General features: G+C 38.8%; 1 protein-coding gene across 2 annotated transcripts in view; it reads left to right on the top strand.

Annotated features, from left to right (window-relative positions):
• Positions 1 to 14,551: 14,551 nt before the first annotated feature.
• The window catches only part of DCBLD1 (discoidin, CUB and LCCL domain containing 1), a 65,450-nt gene continuing 63,075 nt past the window's right edge, over positions 14,552 to 16,926 (top strand). Inside the window, exon 1 of one of the 2 annotated variants that reach the window (XM_079149014.1) lies at positions 14,552 to 14,783. In XM_079149014.1, the coding sequence (XP_079005140.1) occupies positions 14,672 to 14,783 (112 nt within the window). In that variant the 5' untranslated portion in view covers positions 14,552 to 14,671. The remainder of the gene's footprint in view (positions 14,784 to 16,926) is intronic. The other variant, XM_079149013.1, reaches the window with a different exon arrangement.

The raw sequence follows: 16,926 nt of genomic DNA, 5'->3' as shown, positions 1-16,926 counted from the left end.
TTGTTTATTTACATTATTAACACACTATTCATATATTATCTCTGCTCTCTTTCCCCTTATAGGCAACAGTTATAATAAGGCATAAGTTTTCTTGAATTTTTATGCATCATGCAGCTTGGAAAAAATCATTGATGTTTGAGTGTATATTTTAAAACTTCATATAAATTTAAGGACCCATTCTGGGCCTTACATTTTTTTACTCTATACCATGTTGGTAAGGTCTATCTGTGCTGTTATACATAAAAGTTCATTGCTTCTAAGCAATATATACTATCTCAAGATGTACATTCATCCCATTTCTTGTGCTCCTTGTGCAAATGATGGACATCTCAGTTTCTCCACCTCTTGCATATATCCCCTTAGAGTCATGGCAAGCACTATGTCTACATAGTTTGATTGAGGACAGTCAGATTACCATCCAGGATGGCTGTACAAGTCTACATTCCCTCCAGCAGAGCGGGAGAGTTCCTCTTACCCAAAAACTCCATCTAATTTAGTATATCTTTTTATTTGTACCATGCTTATGGATAGAAGCTGGTATCTCGTTGCATTTTAAATAATTCACATTTATCTGATTACGTATAAGTTTGAACAGCTCTTTATATGCTTGCTAGACATTTGGGGTTCTGTGAATGATTGTAATATCCTTTACCCATTTTTTTTTTTTTTTTTTGAAAAATTTTCTGTATTGGGGGAATTTGTGGATATGAACATATTATAAATATTTGTCCTTTGTGTATTTAGTAGTTATAAATCTTTTCCTAATCTTTCATCTATCTATACCTTTTGCCCATTGTGTTCTTTGCAAAATATAAATCCTTAATTTTTTACAAAAAAAAATTATTAAATTAAGTTGCCTTATTGTTATACTTTTGTTCTCTCTGACACCCCTAAATGAGTCTGCATTTTTTTTTTCTGGTGATGTTTTTGGATAGGCTACTCAGGTTTTTTAGGTTTTGTTTTCTTTCTTTTGCGGGGTACCAAGTATTGAACCCAGGGACACTTAACCACTGAGCCACATCCACAGCTCTTTTTATTTCTTATTTTGAAACAGTCTCACTAAGTTGCTGAAGCTGGCTTTGAACTCATGATCCTCCTGCTTCAGTCTCCCAAGCCACTGTAATTACAGGAGTGCACCACCATGCCTGGCAGTTTTATGTTTTCCCACAGAATCAAGCTATATGGTGAGTTTGTCTACAGACTTTATATGACCTATTTTATCTATATAGAAATAGTAAAATAATAATAAAATAATACCTTTTGCTTTCAGTAGGAAAGTTTGTTTTGTTTTAGTCTCAGGGTTGTATGGATAAATAGACTTAGTGACTACAGAATGGGAGTTGAATAAGAATACCCTCACCTAAGTCCTTCAGTGAATATGCATAAAATTGCTCTAGACAGTAGACTGACGAATGAGAAGAGAGAAAGTTTGTTGTTCAGACCTGAGCAGAAACTCACAAATCAAGCCACACTTAAATCAAGCCAAACCCAAATCAAAGGATAAAGACCCAAACTCATTTAATATCTCCAGGTTGACATGGAAGTTGCAAGGTCTTCCATTGGAGCCTTGTTTTGCTGCGGTCCTTCCAGTACAGTATGCATTCTCAGCAGCTTTAAGGAAAAAAAAAAAAAAAAAAAAAAAAAAAAAAAAAACTTTTTAATTTAAGATAATTTTGTATTCACATGCAGTGAAATAATAGGTAGTGAGCTGGTGTGCTCTTGGCTTAAGTGCCCCCACAGGTACCATCATCAAACTATGCAACAATGTCACAACCAGGATATTGACATTAAGACAGATTGATACAGAGCATATGCATGATCTTAAGGATCCCTTATGTTGCCCTTTTACGGCCTCACTCACATCTTACCAGGACCACTCTTCTCCTGAACTTTTGGCAACCACTAATGCGTTCTCTACTTCTATGATTGTATCCTTCTGAGAGTGTCATAGAAATAGAATCAAATAGTGCATTGCCTTTCGACATTGGCTTTTTTCACTCAGTATAATCTTGAAGAAACTGGAGATTCATTCAAGATGTTGGGTATATCAGTAGTTTGTTTTTTCTGAAGAGTATTTCGTGATAGGGGTGTAGTGCTCTGTTTAACCATTCACTCATTGAAGGACACCTGAATTGTTTCTAGGCTTTAGTTATGAATAAAGTTGATATTAACATTTGTGTACAGTTTTTTATATGAACGTAAGAATTCCTGTATCCAGAATAAATACCATGAATATGGTTGCTGTTCTGTAATTTATGTGGTGGTTGCATGTCTAATATTTCAATAAATCACCAGACTATTTTCCAGATTGGCTACACCATCTTATAATCCTACCAGTAATGCATAGTGATCCAGTTTCTCCATGTCTTCACCAGTATTTGGTGGTGTTGCCATTTTTATTTTAGCTGTTGTGATAACTAGGTCCTGCTAACTCTTTACAGTTTTTTAACTTGTATTCCCTTAATGGCTAATAAAGTTGAACATATCCTGTGCTTATTCATCATTCACATAGCATCTTCTGTGAATCTACTTCTTGTCTTTTACCTATTCTCTCATGTGACTGTCTTAACTGTTGAATATTTAAAATTATATATACACTCTAGAAACTAATCCTTTGTCAGATACATGTTTGCAAATAGTTTTTCTTCTCTCTATAAAAAATCTTTTCATCATCTTAGCAGGATTTCTTACAGAGTAAAAGTTTTTCACTTAGAATTACTCTAATTTAACAATGTGACCCTTTCGTATAGTGCTTTTTGATATCACATCTAGGAACTTTCTACCAAGTCCTAGATTCTTTTTGTCCTGAAATTCCATAAATTGACATTTTATGTTTAAGACCATAATCCCTTGAATCATGGATTGAGATTCTTCTCTTTTTCTTCTTCTTTTTTTTTTTTTTTTTTTTTTTTCCTTCTTCTCCTTCTCCCACTTCATTTTCTGATGGTGGATGTCCAGCTACTTCAGCATCATTTGCCAAAAGTCTATCTTTCTTCTGTTGAAATGTTTTTTCACTTTTATTTTCCTTACAAATAACTTGTCATATTAGTATGGATGTATTTCTGGGTTATGTGTTACGTCCCACTGATCTATGTATCTATTTCTCCTCCAGTACCAAACACTCCTGATTACTATAACTGTCAATTAAGTCTTGATGTGAGGAAGAACTATTTTTTCCACTTAATTTGACTTTTTAAAAATTATAACTGGTCTAGTTCCTCTGCTTTCTATATAAATTTTAGATAATCCTGTCTATATCTATAAAAATATTATTGAGATTTTTGTGGGAATAGCAATAAACATATTCATTTCAGGAGAACTGACATCTTTACCAGGTTGAGATTTCCTGGTAAAGTATAGCTCTCCTGTTGTTTAGATCTTTGAATGCTATCTACAGAGTTCTACAGTTATAAGCATTTAAGTCCTGGACATGTTTTGATAGCATTATACCTAAGTATTTCATTTCTGAGTGATTCTAAATGGCATCTAAATGTTTACCTCTAGTATATTGTGCCAATTAGTCATAACAAGTTTTAGGTTGCTCTTCTTTTTCAAAGTCCTTGAAGTATTTCTGTTATTGATTTCTAGTTGGATTCCACTATAATCAAAGAATACATTGTATAAATTTAATCATTTTAAGTTAGTTGAAGTTTATTTTATGGCCCAGGATACACTATCTTAGGACATGTACTGCAGATGATTGAAAAGAATGTGTGTTCTGCTTTTTTAGTGTGGAATGCTCTATGAATATAAATAGATACAGTTAGATACAGTTGACCAATGGCAGTGTTGAGTTCATGCCAGTTCTGATTTCCTGCCTAGTTGTTCCATCAATTATTGAGACATAAGTCTCTAATCACAATTATGTGTTTTCTATTTTCTCTGTCAATTTTTTCTCACATATTTTTTGACTCTATTGTTGATATGTACACATTTAGGATTGTTATGTCTTTCTAGATGTCCATCTCTGTCTGATAATTTTCTTTGCCTTGAAGTCATTTTATCAGACAATTTAGCCACTCCCACTACTCTTTTGTGTCTGCATGGTATATTTTTTTTCCATTCATTTACTTTCAACCTGCCTACATTATTAGATTTGAAGGGGGTTTCTTATTGATAGCACAGAGTTGAATCATTAAATAGATTTAAGTGTGCCATTAGGGTTTTTGTTTTCTGTTTTCTCTGATTTGCATATTTCTGTTTTTTTCCCCCTCACTTCCTATGAGTTACTTGAACATGTTTTAGAATTCTAGTCACATTCAACTAAGTGTTTTTGAGTGTCTCTTTCTATGCCCTTTTATATTTTCTTAAGTTTATTTGTTTGTGGTGCTGGAGATTGAACCCAAGATCTCTGTCACTGAGTTACATTCCCAGCCCTTTTTAAAATTTTTATTCCAAGTCCCACTTTTTATTTTGAGACAAGGTCTTGCTAACTTGCTCAGGCTGGCTTTGAACTTGTGATCCTCTGTCCTATCGTCTCAAGTAGCTGGAATTATAGGCATGCACCATCACACCCAGCTATATGCCTTTTATTAATTAGATACTTTAGGTAGGTAGATAGAGAGACAGATATGGACATATAGGTATTAATTATAGTTTACTAATGCCATTATTTTTTCTGTTCAAGTATAGAAATCTTACTAGCTTTTATTTATCCCATTTATAATATAATTATCTTGTTTTACAAACATTTTAACCACATTATACAGTGTTAAAAATTTTGCTTCAATCATTAAACATAATTTAAAACATCCAAAATATGAAGGAAAGTTTATTTTATTTGCCCATAATTTTTTGATACTGTGTTCTTCTTTCCTTCCTAATATTACAAAGTTTCTTGTTTTGTTGTTTCCTTTCTGTTTAGAGAATATCCTTAGCTATTTTTTTTTTTTAGACATATCTGCTAGAGAAAAATTCTTTATTTCCTTTTTCTGAGAATGTGTTAACTTTTTCATTCTTGAAAGGCATTTTCTCTGGGTGTGGGATTCTGGGTTGACTCTTCTTGAAGCACCACCACTGTAACTTCCTTATTGTCTCCATGATTTCTGGTGAGAAATCTGACAACATTTTAATCATTTTCCCCCGAACCCAAAATATTGCCTTTCTCTGATTGCTTTCCAGAGTTTACCTTTTTTTCCTTCAGTTTTCAAAAGTTTTATTATGATGTTCTTGCCATATATTTCTTGGGGTTTATCCTGCTTGGAGTTTTCTCACCTTTACAAACTGTAGGATCTTTCTGTTGTTCTGTTTTGTCTCTTGCTAAATTTGGTAGCTCTAGACAGTATTTCTTCAAGAATCCTTTCAGCCATGATCTTTCTTTCCTCTCCTAGCACTCCCAGGGCACTATTTTCAGATCTTTTGTTATAGTGCCACAGGTCCCTGAAACTCTGTTCACAATCTTTGTTCAGTTTTGTATGTTTGCCTATTTTTCTCTCTGTTATTCAGATAAGGCAATTTCCATTGTTCTATTCCAGTTCACACTTCTTTCCTTCTTCCTTCCCACTCTGATGCTCAGCTCATCCATTGAGTTTTTAGTTTCTGTTACAGCATTTTTTAGTTCCAAAATTTCTAATTGATTCTTCTTTATGCCTTTTATTTTATTGCTAAGCCTTTTTTCTATTTTGTTGCTATTACCATTTCAAGTGTTTTCATATTTGTTCTTTGAAGTGTTTTTATCATGGCTGATTTACAATCTTTATCTGATTTAATTTTTTTTCTTCATTCAGTTTCAGGTTTTATGTTGTTGGTATAACTGATTGAAACCTGGACATTTTTCTATTATGCTATGAGACTTGGGGTTTTATTTAAGCCTTCTGTTTTAGATGTCTTTCTCTGACTTTATAGGCAGGGTTCTTTGATGGTAAATGTGAGAACAGGACCACAGCTTTGTCTGTGGTCCTTGGATGGATTAGACTAGTTACTAGCTAAGAACCTTCCGCTTTGCTCTGCTGATCCTTTTCTGAGAACTGGCTTTTGTTCTTTCTTGTTATTTGGTTTTGTTCTTGTTTGGTCTGTAGCCATTGATGTTTGCTGCTTGCAGTCTTTTCAGCTTCACTTCTGTGATATGCACGCAAGAAGAAAACCCAGGGAGCTCACTACTATGTCTTCCTCATGACCCAATATCTCTAAGCAGTCTGCTTCCTATTCTCCTTCCAAAATCTTCTTATGTTTGTTATATAATGTTCTGGTTTTTGTTGTTGTTGTTGTTGTTGTTTGTTTGTTTTGGGGGGATTTTTTGTTTCTGTTTTGTTTTGTTTTCTGGCAGGGCTTGGGATTGAACCCAGGGTCTTTTTCATGCTAGGCAAGCACTCTAACAACTGAGCTATATCCCCAGCCTCTATTATAAGTTTTAACGTTCTGAATTTTTAGTTGTACCTGGTGGAAAGAATAAAGAAAAAAAAAATCCATTCTATCTTTGCAAAAAGAATTCCAATAGTTTCCTTCTGAAGAATGTATTTTGATAATAGATCACATAGTACTTTTCTAGAGCAGATTTTCTGCAGAGTGAATTAAAAGAATTATGGAGTATCCCATTTGTTTACAATAAAAAAAAAAAAAAGAAATATAAAAAAAAAAAAAGAAAAATAAAAAAAAAAAAAAAAAAATTATGGAATTTCTGTGATAAAATATACGGAAGAACAAAGGGGAAAATAAGCCTTTGGGTCATAAAAGGCAAGTAGCTAGAAAGGAAATCGCTGCTTTAAGATGATCTCATCAGTCTTGTCCACTAGCAGAAGCAACTACTCCCTTAATACACTCAGTAAGAGTACCTGAGACCCCAACAAAACTTAAGTTCCACAACCTATCATTTCCACTGTTGTACTTTTATTCTCTGAGTGATGACATTTAAGGAACAGCAGGAAATTTACCATATTCTATGAGTGAGGAGACTTTGTTCCCAAAGTAGGTGGTTTTGTTTGTTTGTCTCTAGAGATCCCCATCCTAGTCTTACTTCTGGCCTCATTTTGGTCTTTGGCTTAGTCTCAACAATTTTCAACGTTTTCAAATGTCAATTTTCAAATGTCAACATTGTGACATTTTATAATGTGCTTTGTTATTTTAATGGTGTTCTATCGTGTCTCTAGTTAGAAATCAACTGGACTTGCTTTTTCAATGAAAATCAGAACTGCCTTGGCCTTCCAAGGGAGGGTTTAGTAACTCCAGATATCCTAAGGTTGCTCTCTGAATCCCAGTTATAGTTAATTACCAAGGGAAATGTAGATTTAAGAATGTAGGTATAAAGATGCCATGGGTCATCAGGACCCAAATCTGATGAATGGCCCTTAATTCCAAGTCCCATTGTCAGTCAGAAATGACTGACTTTACTCTTTCTGAGAGTAAAGTCTGTCCTACCTCTCAGAGGAAGCCTTAGGAACAAAGCCAACTGGGACAGAAAACTTTGGCTTAGGAAATAAGACTAGATTAATGCTTTGAGTATTCAACTGCTCTTCCTAAAAAGTAAATCTCTATTAAGATGTGTTCTGTTAACATCTCAGAGAGATCTATGGGATATTTTAAAAAGGGAAAAGTAGCCATGTGTGGTGGTACATGCCTGTAATCCTAGCAGCTCAGGAGGCTAAGGCAGGAAAATCTCAGGTTCAAAGTCAGTCTTAGCAGTTTAATGAGGCCCTGAGCAACCTAGTGAGACTCTATCTCAAAATAAAAAAATAAAAAGGACTGGGGGTGTTGTTCAGTGGTTAAACAACCTTCAGTTCAGTGCCTGGTACCAAAAAAAAAAAAAAAATTGGAAAATACTTTGTAAAATGGTTCATAATGTAAGAATGGAGGACCCTTTAGAGTTGCAAAGAGGGACAGATAGAAAATGGGTGGAAGATCAACTATTTAGCTCATTTTTTAACACAGTCTGTCAAACTGTACCCTTAAAGATCTTATTTGGTTAAGTTTGAGAAGGCAGAAAAACAGGGTGGTAAGAATAAAAGGGGACAAGGAGAGGAAAGATGGAAATAGACGACCTGGTTTCCCATGTGACTTCAGCTAACCAAGGATGAGCTACTCTAGATTTCCTAACCCTACTTTCTCTACTTTAAGAAAAGGTCCACTAACCAAGAGAATTTTCTGGATAAAACACTTCAGAATTTTTTTTTTAAATTCAATTTCTTGATTTCAAGATTTTCCATTTTCTTCTGACCTATGATTGTCTCGGTTTGATTTGGAGTCATGATCATTTTCAAGTTCTATGACAGAAACATTAAGATTTTCAGAGAAAATGATAGGGGAAATCCTCTTTGAAAAGCCAAAGTCTGTCTTTTCTCAAACAAGGAGAGATTCAATTCTTCACATATTTAACAAAATGAGGATCTTTTGGGGGATAAAATTTGTGAAAGTAAGAAGTAAAAGACTTTAGAAAAGAAAGATGCGTGATTGTTCTTTTTTTGATCAGTAAAATTTATTTTTAGAGCAGTGTTAGGCTTACAGTAAAAGTGAGGAGAAAGTATAATTCCCATGCTCTCCCCGTCCTCCAAGCACATGACCTCCCTTCTTACCAGAGACCCCCACCAGAGAGGCTTGTGCATGGCGATCCTTCATTTGTACCATCATCACAACTTCCTTTCTGTGGACACTGCAAACTCTTCTTGGGTGTTTCCCTGGGTGTGTTTTCTGACCCCATCCACAGCAGTTACCTGTTCTTGTGTACCTTCAGTTTTCAGATCTGAACATCTGACAATCACAATGGGAAGCCAGGGCACTGGGACCACTTCTTCTCAAGAAGTCTTTTTTGTTTCTGATTGGCTTATTTTAATGTTTTAAAATTCCAGTAATGCTTTCCAGAGACCCCAGGAGATGGCCTCTTCTTCCCCAGAGGTTCATGTGAGCATCAGGGCAGCATCTCAGATGGGCAAGTTGGAAGTGTTATGGATTTTCCCATCCAGCCTCCTTTCTGTGGAAATGAATAAACTGGAGACCAAAGTGGAGAAGGGACTTGCACCAGGGAGCAGTGTGTGGAGCCAGGCCTAGCCCCCAGTTCTCTGTCTCCTTTTCTGGGCCCTTCCCTGGCCCATACATTACATGAGCTTAAGCTCCTGGTACAAGGTAAAAATGTGCTGTGGGCTGCTCTGCTCTCCTATCCCTTCATCTCAGCCTCCCCAGCTCTGATCACATTGGTTTTAATCTCTCAGTGGTCACAGCCTGAAGGCCTGAAGTCAGTCTTGGCCTCAATGTTGGAGAGACTCAGCCTTGTACCTAAAACCCCTTACCTGACCTATGGCATCCTCTTCCTGCTTTTGCCATCTCCCTGTTGACCACTTGCTTCCTAGGCTTCTTCTCTAGCTCTTCCTCCTCTGTTCTAGGTTCAGATGGAAGGACCAGAGCAAAAAGGGTGAGGTACCTGAACCTGTTAGCTAACCCTCCTCAGACTTGGCCCCTGGTCTCAATTGTTTGCTGCCCTCATGGGTGAAATGGAGGTTCTTCTGCTTTATCTTGAGGGGTTCCAAATGGCAGTTGCGCTGTTATAAACATGCGTAATTCTGGGAAGACGTCCCAGAGTTACAAGGACCCTGGCTCTGCTTGCCAGAGGGAAGTGAGCCTTTCCAATTTCCACTCCTTCCCTCCTCACCCAGGCCAATGGCCCAGGGCACAGTGGGATCCTGAGTTTCAGAGCTAGAGATGGGAACACTGCAAACAGAAAGGCCTGGAGCTGTCCTCTAGCTGCTCTATTGAGCACTCCACACTTGTCTGTCTCCTCCATCTTGATCTCACACGGAGTTAGGGACAGCAGAAACAAACCATGGAGTTGGTAATGGGAAGTCAAAAGTATAAAGCTATCCCACCCTGATTCTTCTGTCTCCACTGAGTATATTTGGGAAAACAAAAACAAATACCCACCACGTATTGACCCACCCTCTCTCCACACATCCAAAAACAAAAATGAAAACAAAATTTCAAATATGTTTGGAAAATAATAGGTTCAGTAAATAAGTTTTTTTCATTTTAAAACATAGTATTTGAAGAACTTTCATGTATTTAATCTGAGTAGTTCTTATGGTATTTCTAAGACAGCTGTTTCCAAATCATGTTCCCAGGAACAGGTATATTCTCATGGCGAGATTTACAGAACACATTAAAGGCTAGAAAAACTATGTGATAAAGAAACTTTTTTATGTTATGTTATATAGTTATGTAGTTGCCTCATCTAATTACTTTTCTACCTCTTCCCCTCACTCTGCTCATTGGTTGGAAATTCCTGGCTGTTTTGAAGAGCTGAGCTCTCCTCTGTCACCCATTATAATAGCCCTGCAAAAAGTCTTGATTTTTCCATGTTTATGAGTGTCAAAATAATTTTTTCTTTAACAAGGGTAAGGAGTGGGAAGGATCCAGTTCTCTTTGTTACCTTCAAACATCAGAACCACTCAAATAATTGGCCTTACTTTTCTTTCATGTTCAACTGATAAACTGATTGATTCTAGCTAGCTTCCACAAGTTTTCAGGCTAAGGAAAATGTTCTCCACAATTTACTGTTCTCACTGTTAATTTGTAAATAAGAATTAATACCAGTTTATATACTTGTTATTTAGGTTGATCATGGAGCAGTATCCCCACCATCAATACATAGACATAAATCAAGTTTCTGGGCCTCAGAGAGAGGACTGGAGGATAATATCTTGACACAGTGAGCTACGGCATTTAAGAATCCTTTCTGGAGCTTAGATGACACCGTTAAGTGATGAAAAGGAGTAACAAAAGTTTTTTAAAAATCAACAGGAAGTTAGAGATGAGGAAATAATGTAGACAATTCAAATTAGTTTCACCATTGAATTTAGAATTTAAACTTTCTTCTCTCCCCCTGCCTACATCCTCAGACTAAACATGTCTTATTTTTCCACACTTTATCTCTCAGATATGACCATGGCTTTATTCTGATCTGGGTTCATACTAAAAATGCAGATTCTGGATGGGCACAGTGGCGCACACCTGTAATCCCAGAAGATTGGGAGGCTGAGGCAGGAGGACAGCAAGTTCAAGACCAGCCTCAGCAACTTAGAGAGGCCCTTAGTAACTCAGCATCCTGTCTCTAAATGAAAGGATGTTGCTCAGTGGTTAAACACCCCTGGGTTCAATCCCTTGTACCAAAAAAAAAAAAAAAAAAAAAAAAAAAAATTGAAACCAAAAGTCAGGTAGGTGTAAAGACAGGAGTATTCATTTCTAGCAGTCTTCTAGGAGATGCAGAGGCTGCTGATCTGGGGACCTCCCCTAACTTTGAGTGAAAGTGACCTAAGTTCTAGTGTGTTTAGTCTGGAGAATTGTGACAACCTCCTAATTGATCTCCTACCTCCCTTTCCAATCCATTGTCCAATCTGCAGCTAGAGTGATTTCTTTAAAATGGACATTTGAACAAATTCCTTCACTTTCATTCTTCCCAGGAGTCCCAGCTCCTACTCCTGCCCCTCTCACTGGTTCAGACTCAAACTTACTGATGAATTACGGTTCCACTCTTTATAAACACCCTGCAACTTCTATTTCTGAGTTTTCTCACAAGTTCAATCATCTGACAAACATTATTTTTCCTTCTAGTTACTATCTTGTTCCCTCCTGGATCCTCCCAGGCATTAAAAATTCAGATTATACACCCCTCCTCTGTGATTCCATAGCACCCTGAACATATCCTATCATTTGACTTATTGATCTATAGAATTGATTTTCTTAAATTTCTATTATTAGATCATAAATGAGTGAGAAGTTGACTGCATTTCTTTTCACTGTACCTTCACCACGTTGTTTTGCAAATTGAAAATGCTTAAAACATATGCACTGAATTAAATAGGCAAGGGAAGAGTGTTCAGAAAGTAGGGATCCATAGGAGTTTCAATTTTATATATCATATCTCTTTTTTATGGAGTCACAATTAGAGTTACTAAATGTTGAGGATAAAATTGACAAGGTCATCAAATTGAACTACAATCTATTTTGAAGCTTTCTAACTACTTTAGAATAATACTAGATTTACAGTTCTGTTCGAATTGTACCTTATTTTACTTATCTTACTTTGTTATTTTAAGCAAGACAGAACACATATTTTACATAGTAAATAAGGCAGGCCCTGACCAGCTCTTATCTATCTTTACAGAAGAGCTAGCAAATATAAGGATAAATTGCAGAGATATGCAAAATAAAAAGTAGATGGTAAGTGGGGGAAGGGTTAAATGTGAAGTAACTTTATGAAAGATTCTTCCCTAGGGATGTTTCACATCTTAGTGAGATGTTTGTGGATAGATTCAAGTAAATTATTTTTTCTTAATGGAACTTGGATTAGAGGTTCCCAAATGCATCATTTTAAAAACTCAAAATGGAATCTTCTCAAGATTATAACAGTTACAGGACCTTAACAAAAATCTATGTGAACTATGTGTATTAATTCAATAAGTCTTATATATTTCATTATATACAAAAATAGAATTGATCATATATTGTATCTTCACATTTTTCTTTTATTATGATTTTCTTAAATAGAAACTTTATTTTATATTTTGAGGAAAGATTAGCATATGAAAAGCAATAGAATCCAGCTGGTCTTTTTATTTCCTTGTTGTTACCAGATCCTAAATCTCTCCCTTTATCTGGCTCAGATTCTGGTGTAGCAAGATAAGGCCATTCCTATTAAGATATTGGCTGAAATGAAAAAGGTCATCCCTGGGAGCCCACCTGCTGCACTCTATGCATTCCTCACTGGTATAAACAATGCTTCCCATTGTCATTGCTTCCTACATAGTTCACAGGGCCAAACCTGTTGGAGTCTGGCAGCAGCTATCTAAACTCACTTTCTTAAAAAGAATGAAAAGAAATATAAAAGAAAGCTGGAGTTAGGAAGTGATTTCATGCCCCTAGATATCTTTTTATGGTGTATGTCGCACACAAGGACATTCAAAGACCATTATTTTCATGGAAGTGAATTTATTTTCAATTTAAACATGATGAAGCCTACTGTTAATGTACCTCCTTTACATGATAGAACTTTATATATATATAATTATTTCATCTGTAACAACCAGGAGAGTTAAGTACATTCCCCTAATAAAACTGAGGCCCAGAAAATCAATTCCAGTCAGTGGCTGATTCAGGATTCAACACTTGGTTGGGTTTCATTTCTAAAGGACAATGTTTTGTTATTCCCCCTCTAAGGTCGGTACCTCTGAGAAAGCAAAGTCCCAGAGACAATTCTCATTTTAAATCTCAAAAGTTAAAAAATAAAGACAGAAGCAAAAAGAACAGGATGTGTGAACGCAGTTCCTCCCTGGTATTCCATTCACATGACAGGCAATACTTGGTCTTGCAGCAGATGCTGCTTCCTCTCTGCCCTTCCTCAGTACACCCTCACTTTACTCCAGGTGTAATGACCCCAGCGCACCGCGGAGCAGTGCCAAGTTTACGGCTCGCGCACTGAAGTGCTGGGAGACCATTAGGGGTCTAGAGAAGTCAGAGTCCTTAAAATGAGTACTTAGTCGCCCCTCGTCCATTTACACTGTCACTACCCCATTCAGCTACTCGGTAAGAGACTCGTAATTCACTCTTCCAAGATGCCTTCCCCAAGCTTTTGTCAATCAAAACTCAGAGTATCAAACCGTGTCACTGTTCAGTAATTCACTCTTCCAAGATGCCTTCCCCAAGCTTTTGTCAATCAAAACTCAGAGTATCAAACCGTGTCACTGTTCAGTCTGAACCTTCCGTGACTAGCGAGCACCAAGTTAAACATCCTTTTTGTGGCCTGCCTGGCCCTACACGTTCTGGCCCCTGTGCTGTAATGACTTTCACCTCTGGCCATACATCTACCTGTTCACTATGCTCCTTCAGCCTTTTCTTCCCTAAGTCCTTGAAAGAAACTTGTTACTTCTGTCCTCCAACTTCAGCTTTTTCAAGCCGCACGCACTCCCCAAGTCGTAGCCCAGAAGTCACTTAGTAAGGCATTTTCTGGCAGACTCCTCACCCTTCCGCAGCCCCCTCATCTAATTAGATTTCCCAAAATGTGCTACAAGAACACCCTCCGTGTCACTTAATGCAATTTGCATTATATGCTTGCCTTATTATCTTTAACGTTTGCAAGTACCACATGGTCTTAGCACTCTGCCTGACCTAATAACTGAAAGAATGGAATGAGTGGATGAATGAATGAATGAATGGGAGGTCTTGAATTGGATTTTACGTGACACCGTCAACAGCTTATTGTCAAACTATTTCGAGTCTTCCAGTATTGCTATAACTGGCGTGCCAACCCCTGCAGAGTTGGCAAAGTCAAGAATGGTAAGGGTCCTGCAGCGCCGGCCACGCGCTCAGACACTCTGCACAGGTCTTTCCACCTGGCGTCCTTTTGGCTCCCAGGTTCACGTGTGATGGAACAGGTGGAGTCCCCGCAAGGGGGAAGCGAAGAAGAGAGCTCCCCTGAGGGGAGCCCGGGCTCCGCCACGGGTCACCGCCTGGGAACACTACTCCCTCTTCTGGGGGCCAGAGCGCAGCGCGGGGCGGGGCAGGGCAGGGCGGGACAGGAGACGCCCCCGCCCGGCTGGGCGCAGGGCCGCCCCAATGGGATTCGGGGCCGGGCAGCGACTGCGCCCCATTCCAGGCGCCGCGCTCGCCCGCGGAGGAGGCGGCCGGGCCCCGGCAGCGGCGGCGCAGGGCCGGTCGAAGGGAGGACGAGCCTGCCAAGCTGGCGCCCGGAGGGGCTATGGTGTCCCGCGCCCGCGGCTGCGGCGCGCTGGCCAAGGCTCCGGGACCCGGCCTTCTGGCCCTGCTGTTCGCAGTCTGCGCCCCGCTCTGGCTGCAGGCGGAGGAGCTGGGTGAGTAGAGCGCGTCCGGCGGACTAGGGGACCCGGGGCGCTGCGGACGGGCTGCGGGGCAGGCCCGGCCCGAGAGACCCAGCGCGGGAGGAAGTCGGGCTGGCTGCCTACGCTGCTGGGGCTGGCTCTGCCAGGCCGCGGCTCCGGGGTAAAATAAGTTACTGCATTCCGATCGCTCCCCCACAAACTCCTGCCTTCCCCACCAAACAAGAAAATCAACTTGGCGCCGCTCCACTTTCTCTCTTTCCCGTCTCCCAATCCAGATCACACAGTTCCCAGACTTTCTGACTCTGCCGGTCCGGTGAGAAATGACATGGCCCAGGGGTCGCCTTAGGGGAGAGTCGTGTGCGGGGTCGGTTCTCTCCAGCCTCCTTTTGACCAAGCTGCTCAGGCTGGGCGGCTGGGCCCTCCCAGTGCCGCTCCTCCCGCGCGGCATTGGAATCCTAGCGTGTGCGTTCGTCGGCTTGGACCGAAAGGTTGGGGAGGGTTCCTCCCCCTCCCCACGAGGTAGACCGGGAGCAGGCGGCCGGACGGTGCCGTTTCTCCTCACGAGTGTCCTGCTTGGCTCCGATCCTTCCAGGGTATTTGAGAGTGTCACCTCCCGACCAGGCTGCTTTATCTCCGAACCTGATTTTAAATTGGAACTAATTAACCCACAACCGAGTTTAACCTCTCCTTGTCTACCAGATTGAAGCCGGAAACTGGTTTACCAGTCCTAGGTGGCTCTACTTCATTAATCCTCCCTAATTAGTTCTTTTTTGCTAGACGGACCAGCCTTCCTCCAAGTTTTTTCAGCTTTAGTTTCTTTCCTCTCCTCTCTTGCTTTTGCCCCTGTATAACAGGTTATTTAACAGCAGGTAGTCTATGCAAAATCGTTGACAGGTGGCGATATGCTTTTTGGTGAAACAAATTTCAAAACTAAACCAAACGCTGGCATTTTTTTCACTGAATCATGCATCCATTCCAGCATGATACTTAGGGTGTTGGTAATGGTTCATACGTTTTCTTGCATACCAGTTCGTCAAAAAACAAACCCCAAAGTCACTTTGTTGACAGTCACAGTAACACAGTACTAGCATATGGTAACGTGTGTAATATACACGTAAAGTTTTATTAAATATATAGGATTTTTACAATAGACGTTTGAAATGTTAGAAATTTTTTTCAGGTCACTGTTTGAAAATGCATCTTTAGTATTGTATATTAATGAATCTATCCAAAAGCATGTCCCTACACTAATCTGGTCCAAGCTGTCACCTGTCTTTCCATGAAGTTTCAGATTTTATGTAGTTATCCAGGCTGTTACCTGGGCACATTGCAGAACAGTTCTCTGGGAAGTGTGATTGTTTAGATTCTTACTGAGCTTCAAATTTGACACCTTATTGTTAAGGATCAATGGAAGAGAATATTGTCATTCGAATTTCTGTGAAGCATTCTATATATTTAGGTTTTTTTTTTTTTAAGATGGTAAAGATGCAGGTATGTAGTCACACACAAAAAGTAAAGTTATGACTGAGGATGTACCTCAGTTGTAGAGCATTTGCTTAGCACACCAGGGAGTTCCATCCTCAGCACTTTAAACAAACAAACAAACAAACACACAAACAAACAAAAAAGTAAAGCTTATATTTAGGTCCTTTACTGAAAAACATCTTCAGGGTAGAAAGAAAAATCTCTCTTTAATTGAAGAGGCATAGTCAATGTTTTGTTGTTTGGGTTTGGGTTTTTGTTTGTTTGTTTGTTTGTTTGTTTGTTTGTTTGTTTTTTACATCTGTTATTTTTCAGACTAGCACTTAGTCATGTATTTTTCAAGTGTTCATAAGTTTAAGCATGCATACCCATTTCAAGTTGATGCATGATGTAGGCATGTAGTCAAATGGTCATACATGATATCAGGTCTCTCAATGTTTAGAAGAGGGCTGCCTTAATGTAATAGTCTATTTTCAGTGAGAAAAAAAAAATACCTTTTTTGCATTTTTACCTTTCTTTGTTCTTGGATTCAAGTGAGTCTGAGGCTTCTGGATTCTCCAGGCTCCCCAACCTATCTGATCACCAATCTCTCTGGAAACTTTAAAAAACCTCTGTTCTTATTGTGAATCAGATTTCCAGAAGGTGGGGTTTGGGAATAAGTACTTTCACAAAA

This window comes from Sciurus vulgaris (assembly GCF_902686455.1).
Source record: "Sciurus vulgaris genome assembly, chromosome: 7".
Classification (NCBI taxonomy): domain Eukaryota; kingdom Metazoa; phylum Chordata; class Mammalia; order Rodentia; family Sciuridae; genus Sciurus; species Sciurus vulgaris.
This window is presented reverse-complemented; position numbering and strand designations above follow the sequence as displayed.